Source organism: Giraffa tippelskirchi, chromosome 1 (genome assembly GCF_054371585.1).
Source record: "Giraffa tippelskirchi isolate mGirTip1 chromosome 1, T2T-mGirTip1v1.2.pri, whole genome shotgun sequence".
NCBI lineage: Eukaryota > Metazoa > Chordata > Mammalia > Artiodactyla > Giraffidae > Giraffa > Giraffa tippelskirchi.
In genome coordinates, this window is record NC_137275.1 from 49,806,998 (window position 1) to 49,824,310 (window position 17,313).

The 17,313-nt window shown below is 39.0% G+C and overlaps 1 protein-coding gene across 1 annotated transcript in view; it reads left to right on the forward strand.

Moving 5' to 3' along the window:
* Nucleotides 1-2,578: 2,578 nt before the first annotated feature.
* The window catches only part of LOC145518304 (uncharacterized), a 43,214-nt gene continuing 28,479 nt past the window's right edge, over nt 2,579-17,313 (forward strand). Inside the window, exon 1 of the mRNA XM_081522436.1 lies at nt 2,579-2,746. Coding sequence (XP_081378562.1) covers nt 2,691-2,746 — 56 coding nt within the window. The 5' untranslated portion in view covers nt 2,579-2,690. The remainder of the gene's footprint in view (nt 2,747-17,313) is intronic.

Consider the following 17,313-nt stretch of genomic DNA (forward strand, 5'->3'; position numbering starts at 1 on the left):
TTTTTTTGTGTATGTGTATAGTGTTCTGTATGTTAAGATGGTGTAAATATGCCTTATAATCTTGTGTTATGGCACTGACATTCATCTATTAAGGCTAGTTATGATTATTTCTGTGAAATGAGTCCTTACATCAGGCTGTGAAAATTGGCATAATGATGCTCTGAAAGATCTTACTCTCATGTTAATCACAATAATTGAGGGAAATGGTGAAGAGCTTTACGTATTTATTAAAAAAGGAAATATATATTAGAATTTCTTGATCTCTATTGACTCTTCTTTTAAAATATTCAGTTGTTACATTGTCTTCAATTTTCCTTTAAAGTTCCAAACTGGAGAATGATATGTTCAAACTTAATGTTGACAAGTTAGAGACTTATAATTCAAAATGGAGGTAGAGTCAAATTCAGATAACTTTGGTATTGGTTAATAAACCCTTAGCCTGCAAGAGAAAAAGATTTCATCTGAGGATGCACTAAAATTTTATTTTAGCTGACAACTGGATTGAAAGTTTCCCTAAATACAATTGGGAAGTTGCTGCTTGCAAATTATGGGACAAAAATGTCAATAGGAAGCTAAAAGTTCAGGCTGAATGACAAGAGTTTTCTTCCTGATCGCGTATTTGAAAATAATCTTTCTTATCATAAGCCACACAATTTTTGCCTCACCGTGTCCACAGAAAAAAATATATAATATCCCAAAATTTCGCTAAAGAATAGGCACCAGGAGGACAAAAATATCTCTAATAATCAGAGCTCAATCTCCTGTGTGGTTAGTTGAAATAAAAGTTGAGCAGCACTTGTAGTATCATTTCTTTCAGGATAATATCAGAAGATAAGCATTATTAACTCAAAATTTAAAATTGATGTTCATTTTTGGATGTAGTTTTAGATTTCTCACTCCTCTATTATATAAAATACCATCTACAGTGGACTATTAAAGAAAACCCAAATGTATGATTTTCCTTGAATAACCTATCAGGCTTTAGTGAAAGAGCTACTCTTAAATTCTGCATTTCATTTTGGGAAGGTTGGCAGTCCCACCCACTAGGTTGGCTAAGAATAGCTGCAACACACTGTTTAAATGGACAGAGCTTGTGGTTAGGTTGCTACTGTTCAAGTCCCACCTCTACCACTACCACTTATGTGACTTTAGGGATAACAGGGATATTAATAACATGATAGAGAAGATTTAAATGAGGTAATTGAAGTAAAGCATTACCACCACTCCTGGAGATGGAGGGGAAAAACAGGTAGTGGGCTTACCAGAATTTTGGGAACCAGTACTGTCAGATGGAAAATTTTGAATAGAGAGGAATAAGCTTTCCAATAAGAACTATAGTCTCTAATGAGTCATGGTCACTTCCAAAGATGCCTCCCAAAGCAAATACAAAGGGGATAGGTTATCCTAGCTTCCCACATTTCAATTCCCACCAACATTTTCCATTTTCCCAACATGAGTACAAGTAGTTGGTAAATGAGCTTTGGAAATGCAATTCAGTATAGGTGATCCCACTGTGATAGAAAGCCCAGCACTGAGGGGCAGCGAGTAGATATGAAGAATACTTCACACCCTCCTCTATTATTTCCAACACAAAATTTTGAATAGAATTGCAGTGGTAAGAATCTGGTAAATGGAAACTATTTCAGATCTTCATATCTCTACAAGAGAAGTGATTCCCGTAAGACTGCCTATACTTAAAGTCCTTCTTAGAAAATTAGAACCTACTTCCTTAATAGTCTATTGAGCACTTACCATACACCAAGCATTTGGCTCAAAGGTTAACAACATACTCAAGAAGTACAAAGTACTAGCCATTGCCCTTGGGAAGAAGCTTATGGTCTGATTCTCCCATACTGTTATGCTTTCACCAGAGACTAGTTCTGTCTTGTCCTAGTTGGGGCTACAAGAGGATCAAGGGAGGAAGCTAGAATGAGAACTCTTCTTTGAAAAAAAGGAGACTCTAAAATTTAAAGATGGCTTAGACTAAAACTGCTATATAAAACTTCACCAAAATATCAGTAGATAAAATCTAGAAGGTTGCCAAAAGTCAGAAAAGGTGGAAGCAGGCATTGAATTTGAATATTTTTAGAGAATAAATGCATTTTGACACTCATATGATGTACCTTTGACATTCAAATGGTATCAAGAAATACTGTTTGATATACAGGATTTACTTAACTTGTGACCTGATGTTTCATTATTAAAATAAACTGGAAACATATTGAGTACTGAGATGAGAGAAGAAAATAAAAGTGAAATTGTGAGATTTTCAATTTTGAGTAGATATACTTTCCTTATTTTTTTCACTCAGTATACCTAAAAACCCTAGACATTCTATGTGAACACACTTAAGAGACTCTGAAAGGCTAATAAAAGAAGGAAAGCTGACTAGAGGTGTTAGGACCCAAAGAACAACATGTTGTTGGAGTTTCTTGGGCTTTCTTTTTGCCTATTTTTAGCTGAAGAAGCTGGTAACAGAAAAAATAACAGGTGCGGAAAAAACAAGCATCAACAAAACCCTGCTTTCTCTAACCAAAAGGCCAGAAAAGGTGCAACCCAGCAAGACAGAAAAAATTCAGGAGGAGGGGGTTAAGATGGCGGAGGAATAGGACGAGGAGACCACTCTCTCCTCCACAAATTTATAGAAAGAACATCTGAACGCTGAGCAAACTTCACAAAACTACTTCTGAATGCTGGCAGAGGACGTCAGGCATCCACAAAGACAGCGCATTATCTTCGAAAGCAGGTAGGAGAAATTATAAAAGATAAAAAGAGAGACTAAAGAGTTAGGGATGGAAACGTGTCCCGGGGAGGGAGTCGTAAAAGAGGAGAAATTTCCAAGCACCAGGAAACCCTCTCACCGGCGGGTTTGGGGGAAGATTTCGAATCTCGGAGGGCAACATAACTGGGAGAAAAAATAAATAAAACCCACAGATTACGTGCCTAAAGGCAACTCCCAGCAAAGAACCCCAGACACTCGCATCCGCCACCAGCAAGTGGGGGCTGAACGGAGAGGAGCGGGGGGCACTGCTTAGGGTAAGGACTGGGCGCGAACATCCTGAGGGCAATCTGAGGGAGCTAACGTGAGATAGCAACCTAAACTCGGGGACAGCCAGAGAGAGAAAACTATCCCGCGAAAAGCCCAAATCTAAGGCATTGCCGGCCCGCTCACAGAACAAAGGACTGAGCGATACCAGAGGAGAGCTAGCCGGCTGCGGACCGCCCCACCCCCCGCCGGACACAGCAGGCAGGCGGGGCCAGCCAGAGCCGGAAAGGGGCAAACTCTGCCCCAGAGAGGGCACCCCCTACCAATCTGCAAACAGGCTCCCAGTTTCTAAGCAAAGACCGCCTGAGATCCCGGAGGGTCAACAGCCGCCGGGAGGGTCGCAGCTAGAGACCAGCTCCCCAGAACCGACACAAAGCGCACCGGAGCCGGGCGCGCCCGTAAACCGAGGCGGGGACCAGGGAGGTGATAAGCCGCACCGCCCCAACAGGGGAGAGTGTGCTCGCCAAACTCCTGGCTGCCTGAGCTACTCCGACCAGGAACGGCACAAACCGCGGGCGCAACCGAGTCTGCGCCTTTGTGGAGTACTCGGGAACCTGAACCTGAGCGGCTTAGACCTGGGAAGTGCACGCATCTCAGGGCCCACTCCCCGGCCAAGTAACCTGAAGCCTGAGCAGGGTAGACGGGGAAAGCACACACGCCGTGAGCGGGGGCGAACCCAGTGCAGCCGAGACACTGTGAACTTACCACACACACATGAGTGATACAGGTTTGCAGTTTTCCTCCCTCCCCACAGCACGACTGAACAAGCGAACCTAAAGAGACCACCTCTGCCCCTTTGTGGCAGGGCGGAAATTAGATACTGAAGAGACCTCCAAACAGAAGCCAAATAGGCAGAGGGAAGCGCGTTGGAAGTGACAGGCCAACATGTTAAAATCCCTGTAGTTAACACCGACTGCATTGAAAGGGGCCTATAGATCTTGAAAAGTATAAGCAGGAACAAGGATCTATCTGAAACTGAACAGACCCCACACTGCTCACAACAGCCCCAGAGAAAGTCCGGGGTATATATTTTTACTATTATCATTTTTTAATTTTTTTTAATTTATTTTTCTTTTTTCTTTAAGTCCTCTATTACACCTTTAATTTTCATTTTCATGACCCACTATTACCTTGCAAAAAAAAAAACCTATTTTTAAAGCAAACTGCATACATATATCTTATACCTTTTATGTTTTCTTTTTTTTACTGTTTCTTTCCTGTTTTACTTTTTTTTACTGTTTCTTTTTTTACTGTTTTACTGTTTTACTGTTTTTTTTCTTTTTACACTGTTTTCTTTTTTCTTTTTTTTATATTGTATGTTTTATAAGACTCTAATTTCTACTCAAGATTTTTAATCTTTGTTTTACATATTTGATATCAATTCTGTACATTTAAGAATCCAATCTTTAGTACCCATTTTTACTCAGGAGTGTGATTACTGGCTTGATTACTCTCTCCCCCTATTGACACTCTTTCTTCTCCACCAGGGAATCTCTATCTCCCACCCTCCTCCTTCTCTTCTCAACCCAATTCTGTGAATCTCTGAGGGTGTTCTGGGTACCAGAGAACACTTCGGGAACAGAATACTGCTCAGATCTCTCTCTCCCCTCTTGATTCCTCCCTTTCTACTCATGCTCACCTCTATTACCTTCCTCCCCTCTCTCTATGTATCTCTGTGAACCGCTCTGAGGGTTCCAGACTGTGGAGAGCACAGAGGGAAGTGCTTACTGGCTAGACTGCTCTCTCCACGTTTGAGTCCCCCTCTTCCCCTCCTGGTCACCTCAACCCCCCACCCCTCACCTCATCTCTCCATGTAACTCAGTGAACCTTTCTGGGTATCCCTCACTGTGGAGAATCTTTTCACCATTAACCTAAAAGTTTTATTATTGATGCTGTATGGATGGAGAAGTCTTGAGGCTACTGCAAGAATAAGACTGAAAGCCAGGGGAAACATTAATTAATAAGAGATCATCCAATAGCCTCCACATATACACTGAAACCAAGCTCCACCCAAGAGCCAATAAGTTCCAGAGGAAGACATACCATGCAAATTCTCCAGCAACACAAGAACATAGCCCTGAGCATCAATATACAGGCTGCCCAGAGGCACACCAAATCCATAGACATCTCAAAACTCAATACTAGACACTCCATTGCACTCTAGAGAGAAGAAATCCAGCTCCACCCACCAGAACACCGACACAAGCTCCCTCATCCAGGAAACCTTGACAAGCTACCCGTCCAACCCTACCCACAGTGAGGAACCTCCACAATAAAGAGGAACTTCAAGCTACCAGAATACAGAAGGGCCATGCCTAACACAGCAATCTAAACAAGATGAAAAGGCAGAGAAATACTCAGCAAGCAAAGGAAAATGAGAAATGCCCACCAAACCAAACCAAAGAGGAGGAGATAGGGAATCTATCTGAAAAAGAATTTAGAATAATGATAATAAAAATGATCCAAAATCTTGAAAGCAAAATGGAGGTACAGATAAATAGCCTGGAGACAAGGATTGAGAAGATGCAAGAAATGTTTATCAAGGACCTAGAAGAAATAAAAAGTCAATATATAATGAATAATGAAATAAAGAGATAAAAGACACTCTGGAGGTAACCAACAGTAGAATAACAGAGGCAGAAGATAGGATAAGTGAGGTGGAAGATAGGATGGTGGAAATAAATGAATCAGAGAGGGAAAAAGAAAAAAGAATCAAAAGAAATGAGGAAAACCTCAGGGACCTCTGGGACAATATGAAACGCCCCAACATTCGAATCATAGGAGTCCCAGAAGAAGATAAAAGGAAAGGCCATGAAAAAATACTCAAGGAGATAATAGTTGAAAATTTCCCTAAAATGAGGAAGGAAATAGCCACAGAAGTCCAAGAAACCCAGAGAGTCCCAAACAGGATAAACCCAAGGCGAAACACCCCAAGACAGATATTAATCAAATTAACAAAGATCAAACACAAAGAACAAATATTAAAAGCAGCAAAGGAAAAACAACAAATAACACACAAGGGGATTCCCATAAGTATAACAGCTGATCTTTCAATAGAAACTTTTCAGGCTAGAAGGGAATGGCAGGACATACTTAAAGTAATGAAAGAGAATAATCTACAACCCAGATTACTGTACCCAGCAAGGATCTCATTCAGATATGAAGGAGAATTCAAAAGCTTTACAGACAAGCAAGAGCTGAGGGAATTCAGCACCACCAAACCAGCTCTCCAACAAATGCTAAAGGATCTTCTCTAAACAGGAAACACAGAAAGGATGTTTCAACACGAACTCAGAACAACAAAGTAAATGGCAACGGGATCATACTTATCAATAATTACCTTAAATGTAAATGGGTTGAATGCCCCAACCAAAAGACAAAGGCTGGCTGAATGGATACAAAAACAAGACCCCTATATATGCTGTCTACAAGAGACCCACCTCAAAACTAGGGACACATACAGACTGAAAGTGAAGGGATGGAAAAACATATTTCATGCAAACGGAGACCAAAAGAAAGCAGGAGTCGTAATACTCATTTCAGATAGGAAGACTTTAAAATAAAGGCTGTGAAAAGGGACAAAGAAGGACACTACATAATGATCAAAGGGTCAATCCAAGAAGAAGATGCAACAATTATAAATATATATGCACCCAACATAGGAGCACCACAATATATAAGGCAAATACTAACAAGTATGAAAGGGGAAATTAACAATAACACAATAATAGTGGGAGACTTTAATACTCCACTCACACATATGGATAGATCAACTAAAGAGAAAATTAACAAGGAAACACAAACTTTAAATGATACAATAGACAAATTCGATTTAATTGATATTTACAGGACTTTCCACCCCAAAACAACCAATTTCACCTTTTTCTCAAGTGCACACGGAACTTTCTCCAGGATAGATCACATCCTGGGCCATAAATCTAGGCTTGGTAAATTCCAAAAAATTGAAATTATCCCAGCCATCTTCTCTGACCACATTGCAGTAAGATTAGACCTCAATTACAGGAGAAAAACTATTAAAAATTCCAACATATGGAGGCTAAACAACACGCTTCTGAATAACCAACAAATCACAGAGGAAATCAAATTATGCATAGAAATGAATGAAAATGAAAACACAACAACCCAAAACCTATGGGACACTGTAAAAGCAATGCTAAGAGGAAGGTTCATAGCAATACAGGTGTACCTCAAGAAACAAGAAAAAAATCAAATAAACTAACTCTACACCTAAAGCAACTAGAGAAAGAAGAAATGAAGAACCCCAGGATCAGTAGAAGGAAAGAAATCTTAAAAATTAGGGCAGAAATAAATCCAAAAGAAACAAAAGAGACCATAGCAAAAATCAACAAAACTAAAAGCTTGTTTTTCGAGAAGATAAACAAAATTGACAAGCCATTAGCCAGACTCATCAAGAAACAAAGGGAGAAGAATCAGATCAACAAAATTAGAAATGAAAATGGAGAGATCACAACAGACTCCACAGAAATACAAAGGATCATAAGAGACTACTACCAACAGCTATATGCCAATAAAATGGACAACTTGGAAGAAATGGACAAATTCTTAGAAAAGTATAACTCTCCAAAACTGAACCAGGAAGAAATAGAAGATCTTAACAGACCCATCACAAGCACGGAAATTGAAACTGTAATCAGAAATCGTCCAGCAAACAAAAGCCCAGGACCAGATGGCTTCACAGCTGAATTCTACCAAAAATTTAGAGAAGAGCTAACACCTATCCTACTCAAACTCTTCCAGAAAATTGCAGAAGATGGTAAACTTCCAAACTCATTCTATGAGGCCACCATCACCCTAATTCCAAAACCAGACAAAGATGCCACAAAAAAAAGAAAACTACAGGCCAATATCACTGATGAACATAGATGCAAAAATCCTTAATAAAATTCTAGCAAACAGAATCCAACATCATATTAAAAAGATCATACATCATGACCAAGTGGGCTTTATCCCAGGAATGCAAGGTTTCTTTAACATCTGCAAATCAATCAATGTAATACACCACATTAACAAATTGAAAGATAAAAACCATATGATTATCTCAATAGATGCAGAAAAAGTCTTTGACAAAATTCAACATCCATTTATGATAAAAACCCTCCAGAAAGCAGGAATAGAAGGAACATACCTCAACATAATAAAAGCTATATATGACAAGCCCACAGCAAACATTATCCTCAATGGTGAAAAATTGAAAGCATTTCCCCTAAATTCAGGAACAAGGCAAGGATGCCCACTTTCACCACTACTATTCAACATAGTCTTGGAAGTTTTGGCCACAGCAATCAGAGCGGAAAAAGAAATAAAAGGAATACAGATAGGAAAAGAAGAAGTAAAATTCTCACTGTTTGCAGATGACATGATCCTCTACATAGAACACCCTAAAGATTCTGAGGAAGAAGGTGAGGGTAGGACGTTCTGAGAGAATAGCATTGAAACATGTATATTATCATATGTGAAACAGAACACCATTCCATGTTCGATGCATGAGACAAATGCTCAGGGCTGGGGCAATGGGATGGCCCAGAGGGATAGGATGGGGAGGGAGGTGGGAGGGGGGTCCCGGGGGGCGGAACTCATGTGAACCCATGGCTGATTCATGTCAGTGTATGGCAAAAACTACGACAATATTGTAAAGTAATTAGCCCCTAACTAAAATAAATCAATTTATTTTAAAAAAAAAAAAAAGAAAAAATTCAGGTAATAACTGCTGTGCTGTGTTAGGTTGGTGGACACAATTTTATTGCATAATCATTTTAAGGCTTCAGTTCAGTTCAGTTCAGTCGCTCAGTCATGTCCGACTCTCTGCTACCCCATAAATTGCAGCACGCCAGGCCTCTCTGTCCATCACCAACTCCCGGAGTCTACCCAAACCCATGTTCATCGAGTCGGTGATGCCATCCAACCATCTCATACTCTGTCATCCCCTTCTCCTCCTGCCCCCAATCCTACCCAGCATTAGGGTCTTTTCCAATGAGTCAACCCTTCGCATGAGATGGCCAAAGTATTGGAGCTTCAGCTTCAACATCAGACCTTCCAATGAACATCCAGGATTGATCTCTTTTAGGATGGATTGATTGGATCTCCTTGCAGTCCAAGGGACTCTCAAGAGTCTTCTCCAACACCACAGTTCAAAAGCATCAATTCTTCGGCGCTCAGCTTTCTTCACCGTCCAACTCTCACATCCATACATGACCACTGGAAAAACAATAGCCTTGACTAGACGGACTTTTTTTGGCAAAGTAATGTCTCTGCTTTTAAACATGCTATCTAGGTTGGCCATAACCTTCCTTCCAAGGAGTAAGCGTCTTTTAATTTCATGGCTGCAGTCACCATCGGCAGTGATTCTGGAGCCCAAAAAAGTAAAGTCTGGCACTGTTTCCACTGTTTCCCCATCTATTTCCCATGGAGTGATGGGACCAGATGCCATAATCTTAGTTTTCTGAACGTTGAGCTTTAAGCCAACTTTTTCACTCTCCTCCTTCACCTTCATCAAGAGGCTCTTTAGTTCTTCTTCACTTTCTGCCATAAGGGTGGTGTCATCTGCATATCTGAGGTTATTGATATTTCTCCCGGCAATCTTGATTCCAGCTTGTGTTTCTTCCAGCCCAGCGTTTCTCATGATGTACTCTGCATATAAGTTAAATAAGCAGGGTGACAATATACAGCCTTGACGTACTCCTTTTCCTATTTGGAACCAGTCTGTTGTTCCATGTCCAGTTCGAACTGTTGCTTCCTGACCTGCATACAGGTTTCTCAAGAGACAGGTCAGATGGTCTGGTACTCCCATCTCTTTCAGAATTTTCCACAGTTTATTGTGATCCACACAGTCAAAGGCTTTGGCATAGTCAATAAAGCAGAAATAGATGTTTTTCTGGAACTCTCTTGCTTTTTCGATGATCCAGCGGATATTGGCAATTTGATCTCTGGTTCCTCTGCCTTTTCTAAAACCAGCTTGAACATCTGGAAGTTCACGGTTCACGTATTGCTGAAGCCTGGCTTGGAGAATTTTGAGCATTACTTTACTAGCATGTGAGATGAGTGCAATTGTGCGGTAGTTTGAGCATTCTTTGGCATTGCCTTTCTTTGGGATTGGAACGAAAACTGACCTTTTCCAGTCCTGTGGCCACTGCTGAGTTTTCCATATTTGCTGGCCTATTGAGTGCAGCACTTTCACAGCATCACCTTTGAGGATTTGAAATAGCTCAACTGGAATTCCATCACCTCCACTAGCTTTGTTCATAGTGATGCTTTCTAAGGCCCACTTGACTTCACATTCCAGGATGTCTGGCTCTAGGTGAGTGATCACACCATCGTGATTATCTGGGTCGTGAAGATCTTTTTTGTACAGTTCTTCTGTGTATTCTTGCCACCTCTTCTTAATATCTTCTGCTTCTGTTAGGTCCATGCCATTTCTGTCCTTTATCGAGCCTATCTTTGCATGAAATGTTCCTTTGGTATCTCTAATTTTCTTGAAGAGGTCTCTAGTCTTTCCCAATCTGTTGTTTTCCTCTATTTGTTTGCACTGATCACTGAGGAAGGCTTTCTTATCTCTCCTTGCTATTCTTTGGAACTCTGCATTCAGATGAGAATATCTTTTCTTTTCTCCTTTGCTTTTCGCTTCTCTTCTCTTCCCAGCTATCTGTAAGGCCTCCTCAGACAGCCATTTTGCTTTTTTAAGGCTTCGTTCACAGCAAAATTGAGAGGAAGGTACTGAAGTTTCCCATGTATTTCTTACCCTCCAATATGAATAGCTTCCTCCAATATCAACATCCCCCACCAGAGTGATACATTGTTATAATCAATGAACATACACCGATGCATCATTGTCACCCAAAGTCCATAGTTTACATTATTGTTCACTCTTGATATTTTACATTCTGTTAGCTCAGATAAATGCATAATGGCACACATCTATCATTACAGTACCATATAGTATTTTCTCTTCACCCTAATCCTTCATGCTCTGCTTATTCATTCTTCACCCCTCACTCAACCACTGGAAACTGCTGTTCTTTTTACTTGTGCATGGTGTTATCTTTTTCAGAAGATTATATAGTTGAAATCACGCTATACATGTTCTTTCCAGATAGGCTTCTTTTACTTAGTAGTATGCATTTAAGGTTCTTCCATGTCTTGTCATTGCTTTACATCTCTCTCTCTCTCTCTTTTAGTGCTGAATAATATCTCTTTGTCTGGATTTACCACAGTTTATTAATCATTCATCTACTAAAGGACAACTTGGTTCCTTCCAAGTTATGGCAACTATGAATAAAGTTCATATGTTACCTTCTAGAAGATTTATAGTTTTGCATTCTGCATTCAGGTCCGTGATCAATTTTGAATTAATATTCATTATGGGTGTAAGGTCTATGTTCAGATTCATTTTTTGCATGTGGACATCTAGTTGTTTTAGGACCATTTGCTCCATTGTGTTGCCTTTTCTTCTTTGTCAGAGATCAGTTGACTATACTTACATGGGTCTGTTTGGGGGAATCTATATTTTATTTAATTGATATTTTTCTTTTTTTTTAATGAAGATCACATTTTCTTAATTACTGTAGCCTCTGTGCTAAATCTTGAAGGTGAACAGCATCAGTCCTCTAACATTGTTATTCTCTGTTAGTATCATATTGGCTATTTTGAGTCTTTTTCTTCTTCCTATAAATTTTATAACCAGTTTGTTTATATCCACAAAAATACTTACTGAGATTTTTATTGAAATTGCATTGAATCTATAGATCAAGTTGAAAACTGACATCTTGAGAATATTGAGTCTTACTATTCATGGACATGGAATATATCTCCATTTATTTTGTTATTAGTTGATTCAATTCATCAGAGTTTTGTAGTTTTCTTTATACAGAGCTAGTATATATTTGTTAGATTTATACCTAAGCATTTCATTTTAGGGAGTGCTAATGTTGATGATAGTGTGTTTTTAATTTCAAATTCCACTGTTCGTTGATGATATAATACAGCCCCCTACTTTTTGAAGAACAAAATCTAAAATCTTTAGTATCACATTGTAGATCCTCAATAAAGTGGCTCCATATCAATTTACCTTTGTCTGGCAAAAGACCACTTCCAAAACTTAGTGGCTTAAAAACAGCAACAATTTATCAGCTTATGATTCCAAGAATTGGCAATTTGGACTGAAATCAGTTGGGCTGTTCGCCCACTGATCTCACCTGGGCTTACTCACCTGGACAATCAACTGATAATTTGTCAGGAATCAAATAATCTGTAATAGTCTCATTCCATATTTGGCACTGACAGGTTTCATCAAGTTGTCTTAGTCTTCTATCTCTCCTCTCCAGGAATCTAGCTCAGATTTGTTCACATGGTGGTTCCAAAAATGTCAGACAAGAAGTTGCAGGGATCTGGAGCCCTGGCTCCAAACTCATACAACATCACTTACCATGCCTTCTTTTGGTCAAAGCAAGTTATTTTAAATGCAAGCGATATGGAAATACACTCCTCTTGGGAGTGTATACCTCTTCATGGGAGAAACAAAGAATCTGTGACCATTTGTAATCTACTATAGAACCAACCCATCTTTTTCAGATTCACAGCTAGAAACAAACTGCACACCATTTGCTAGTTATTTAAAAGTAAAATACTTTAAATAAATCTTTTACTTATTTAATTATTTAAATATTTTATTAAAATTTAATTAGAATAAGTCTCTTAAATAAAATTAGTTAATAGGCTCTATCTGCACCCTGAAGTCACCTTCCCCCACAAAATACACACAAATTTTTTCATTCACATTTGAAATCTTTCCCATACTGCACATTTCAATTTAAATAGCACCTACTCTCCAAAGCCTTTTTTAATCCCTCAATAGAGAATTATTAATCATTCCATTCTCAGAGATATCAGATCACTTTAGAAACATTTTGTCTTGCTTTACATATTATTTGTGTTTTATGATATATAAGAGTAATGATAGACATTTGTGTTTTCCATTGATTTGAAGGATTTTTTTTTAACATAGGTTAAGATCTTTTTTTTATTTCTATGAGGAGAAACAATAACTAGACAACTTCTGGCACACAGTAGGTATGAATGATTTTGGCAAAAGAGTAAACATTGTTTTCAATGTAGTAGTCTCCTAAACAATCTTTGGTAGATACTCTTCCTGCCTAACTAGGCTTGCTAAAATCTCCTTTACATTTTCAGGCCAAATCTCACTCATTATTCCTACATTACTAATCCCTCATGAGAGGTTACTCAAAGAGTAATTTAAAAATATTTCATAGTTTATTACAATTTTGATAAGTATGTTTTAAGCATCTCCAGCTAGAGATCTAGTCACCTTCGGTTGGCATAAAGTAAACATAACCTGTGACCTTGTATATTAATGATTTTAGTATAGGTTAGTTAAGCAAGGATTACCAGAAATAGTTGTGTTCATTGAAGAAGGATGCAATTTCGAAGATATGCTTATAAACCTTTAAAAATAAATCTATTTTTTTCAACTTTTTTCTCCCTTTCTAGTCTATAGTCCCCAAAGCATTCTCTTTGAAGTGTAACATACAGAGGCTAAAAGAATCATACAACTACAGGGTTGAAAGAATCCTGTAAGTCATGTAAAATTTCTATATAAATGAATTAAAAGTAATTGATGCCTACTTCAAGGGTGTCTTCTATGGGCAAAGCATTTTACCAAATGTATTAAAGATACAACAGTGAATAAGAAATAATAATAATGAATTTAATTTCAAACATATCATAGAAGATACAGTTTTATGGTAGAAGTGGAATTTGAACTGGGACTTGCAAGGGAATTTGGATTTGTATATATGAGAATGTTGAAAAGAGGACTCTATAAGGAATGAGAAAAGTTTACATTTAAATATGTAAGCAGATTGTGGTAGATGAAGAGTAGCATTGACATATATCCACTATCACGTGTAGAATTCCTAGCTGTGGTATCCAACTCATTGGAAAAGACCCTAGTGCTGGGAAAGATTGAGGGCAGGAGAAGAGGGCAACAGAGGATGAGATGGTTGGATGGCATCACTGACCCAATGGACATGAGTTTGAGCAAACTCCAGGAGATGGTGAAGGACAGGGAAGCCTGGCGAGCTGCAGTCCATGGGGTCACAAGGAGGCAGATATGACTTAGTGACTGAACAGCAACAACAACAAAGTATAAAATAGGTAGCTAGTGGGAAGCTGCTATACAACACAGAGAGGACAGCTCGGCACTCTGGACGACCTAGAGGTGTGGGATATGGGGTAGGGTGGGAGGGAGGCTCAAGAGGGAGGGGACATATGTATAATATACTTATGGCTTATTCATAGTCATGTATGGCAGAAACCAATACAATGTTGTAAAACAATTATCCTCCAATTTAAGAGGAGTGAAAGTGTTAGTCACTCAGTCATGTCTGACTCTTTATGACCCCATGGACTATAGCCTGCCAGACTCCTCTGTCCATGGAATTCTCCAGGCAAGATACTGGAGTGGGTAGTCATTGCCTTCTCCAGGGGATCTTCCCAACCCAGGGATCAAACCCGGGTCTCCTGCATTGCAGGCAGATGCTTTACCATCTGAGCCACCAGGGAAGCCCAATTTAAAAAATGGTATTAGAAAACAATATTATTGTATGAACTTCTGAATATAGTTTTAAAATGAATATATAATTCTTATGTTGAAGAATATATTAATGAAGAATATTTTATTAGTAACCTTCATGCATGCATGCTCAGTCACTTCAGTTGTGTTCAACTCTTTGTGACCCTATGAGCTGTAGCCTGCCAGGCCCCTCTGCCCATAGGATTATCCAGGCAAGAATACTGGAGTGGCTTGCCATGCCCTCCTCCAGGGGTTCTTCCCAACCCAGGGATCGAACCCACTTCTCCTGAGTCTCCTGCATTGCAGGTAGATTCTTACCCACTGAACCACCTGGGAAGCCCTTCAAGTTTATATTCTCATGAATAAATTCTTCTTAGATCCACCCAGTCTCTTTTTTCCTCTGGTCCTTAGTCTCTATGTGCAACCATTGACACTAAGGTAGAGGGAAATTATGTCTTCTCTAAAATGCTGCTAAGAGACCAAATGGGAACTGATTAGTTAAAACTCATGAAAAGAAACAAATGAATGAGAACTTAGACCAACAAAACATTTTTTGTCTGAGAGGAGTATTTTAATACTAAAGCTGTTTAGAATTGCAGTTTCATGGTAATAATAAAAAGTAGATCAATTTATAGTCATTTTTTATTGGCATTTAAAAATTATCTACTTTTATTGCCTACACCTGGGGTAGATTGCTCCCATCACCTTTATTTTATATTCATTGCAGTTCAATGTAGAAGACAGACTAGAAATTATGATATAGTTTAACATGCACTGCACTAAGGGTATAAAGAAGGACTATCTCTACTGCAATTAAAGGTTCATAGTTTCATCATTTTCCACTTCAGCTACAGGAATAAGGACTTCACTGGTCTGCCTTCAGTCCTTTCCCTGTCAGCCTATCCTTCATACTGTTAGAAAGGTGATCTTACTACTGCACAAATTTTTCATATTCTGTTGCTTAAGTCTGTTCATCTCTCTGTTAAGAAAAAAAATTAGCGTGATTAATAAAGTCCACCATTTTCTGCATCTTCTCCAGTTTTATCTTTTCCCACAGGTATTAATGCACACATACACACACACACACAGACTCTACTTTTCCATCTACTTATAATTACTTCTAAGTCCCAAGAAGAATTTGCAGCTTCTTTCTTTGTACTCATCATTGTAATGTTTATTTAAGTCAGGGACAAAATTTGTTGATGTGTGTTAATGTTCCTTCCTCTACCTCTTCCAAACTAAAGATGAAGTTTTGCCAGCTCAGTCCTCACCTATTTGGTGATATAAAATAAAAAGAAGTTGAGAATACAAGAAACACCGTACACAGTCCATTCTGTGGAGTTCTGCCCCGCAGATGAGAGGCCTTGCACCAAGGTTACAGAAGTGGAGCCCAGAACCAAGGTCACCTCTGAAGCTGAGTGAGCCCCTGTGTAACCATTGCCCAAAGCCTCCCTGATCATCACCAGCAAGCTTTCTGACCCCAAATTAGGGGTCCACCCCAGTAGTCACCCTGTTAGTGTTAGTCAAATCTTTGTGACCCTATGAATTGTAGCCCACCGGGGTCCTCAGTCCATGGAATTCTCTAGGCAAGAATAATGGAGTAGGTAGCCATTCGTTTCTTCAAAGGATCTTCCCAACCCAGGCATCAAACCCATGTCTCCTGCATTGGAAATGGATTTTTCACTGTTTGAGCCACCAGGGAAGCCTTATATTCACCCTATAGTGCTCTAACCGATCACATAAAGCCACCCTTCCAGCAGGATTTTCTTTTTTGTCTTGAGGCTATAAAAATTTTCCACTAAACCACAAAAAGCAGTGACTCTCCCTGACCTGTCAGGAGATGCCCACATTATCTCTGCTCTTCATTCTTAATAAACTCATTCCTTTCTCCTACCCCGTGTCTGGAAATTCTTTTCCAACCCATACTCTGACTGCCACAACACATTTCTAGCACATTTTCCTTTTTCCTCTTAGCTTTGTTTTCATGGCAGAATAAGTAATAAAAAATAAAAACTACCATTTTGCAAACCTTAATGGATCTAAACAATAGTCATCCATGACTATGTAAATTATTCATGAAAGGATAACGGGTGAATCAGGCTAATAATATCTGATCCCACTGTCAAATCATAACATCATGCTGAGGCACCACAGCACCATCTATGATGAGTTCTTACCAAAACCATTAGAACTGCATCTGACAGATCTCTAGATCTAACTGCCAGTTTTCTGGGGAAATGGGGGATAAAGAAACCTTTTAAGAAAACGTGGTACATATATACAATGGAAAATTACTCAGTCATAAGAAAGAAGGAAATAAGACCAATTGTAGCAACATGGATGGACCTAGAGATTATCATACAAATGAAATAGGTCAGACAAGGAAAGACAAATACTATATGATATCACTCATACATGGAATATGTTTTAAATAATGATACAAATAAACTTATTTACAAAACAGAAACAGATATTGAAAACAAACTTATTGTAACCAAAGAGAAAATATGGGGTCGGGGGGATAAATCAGGAGTTTGAGATTAACATGAAAAAAGTGAAAGTGAAAATGTTAGTCACTCAGTCAATTCTGACTCTTTGAGACCCCACGGACAGTAGCCTCCCAGGTTCCTCTGTCCTTGGG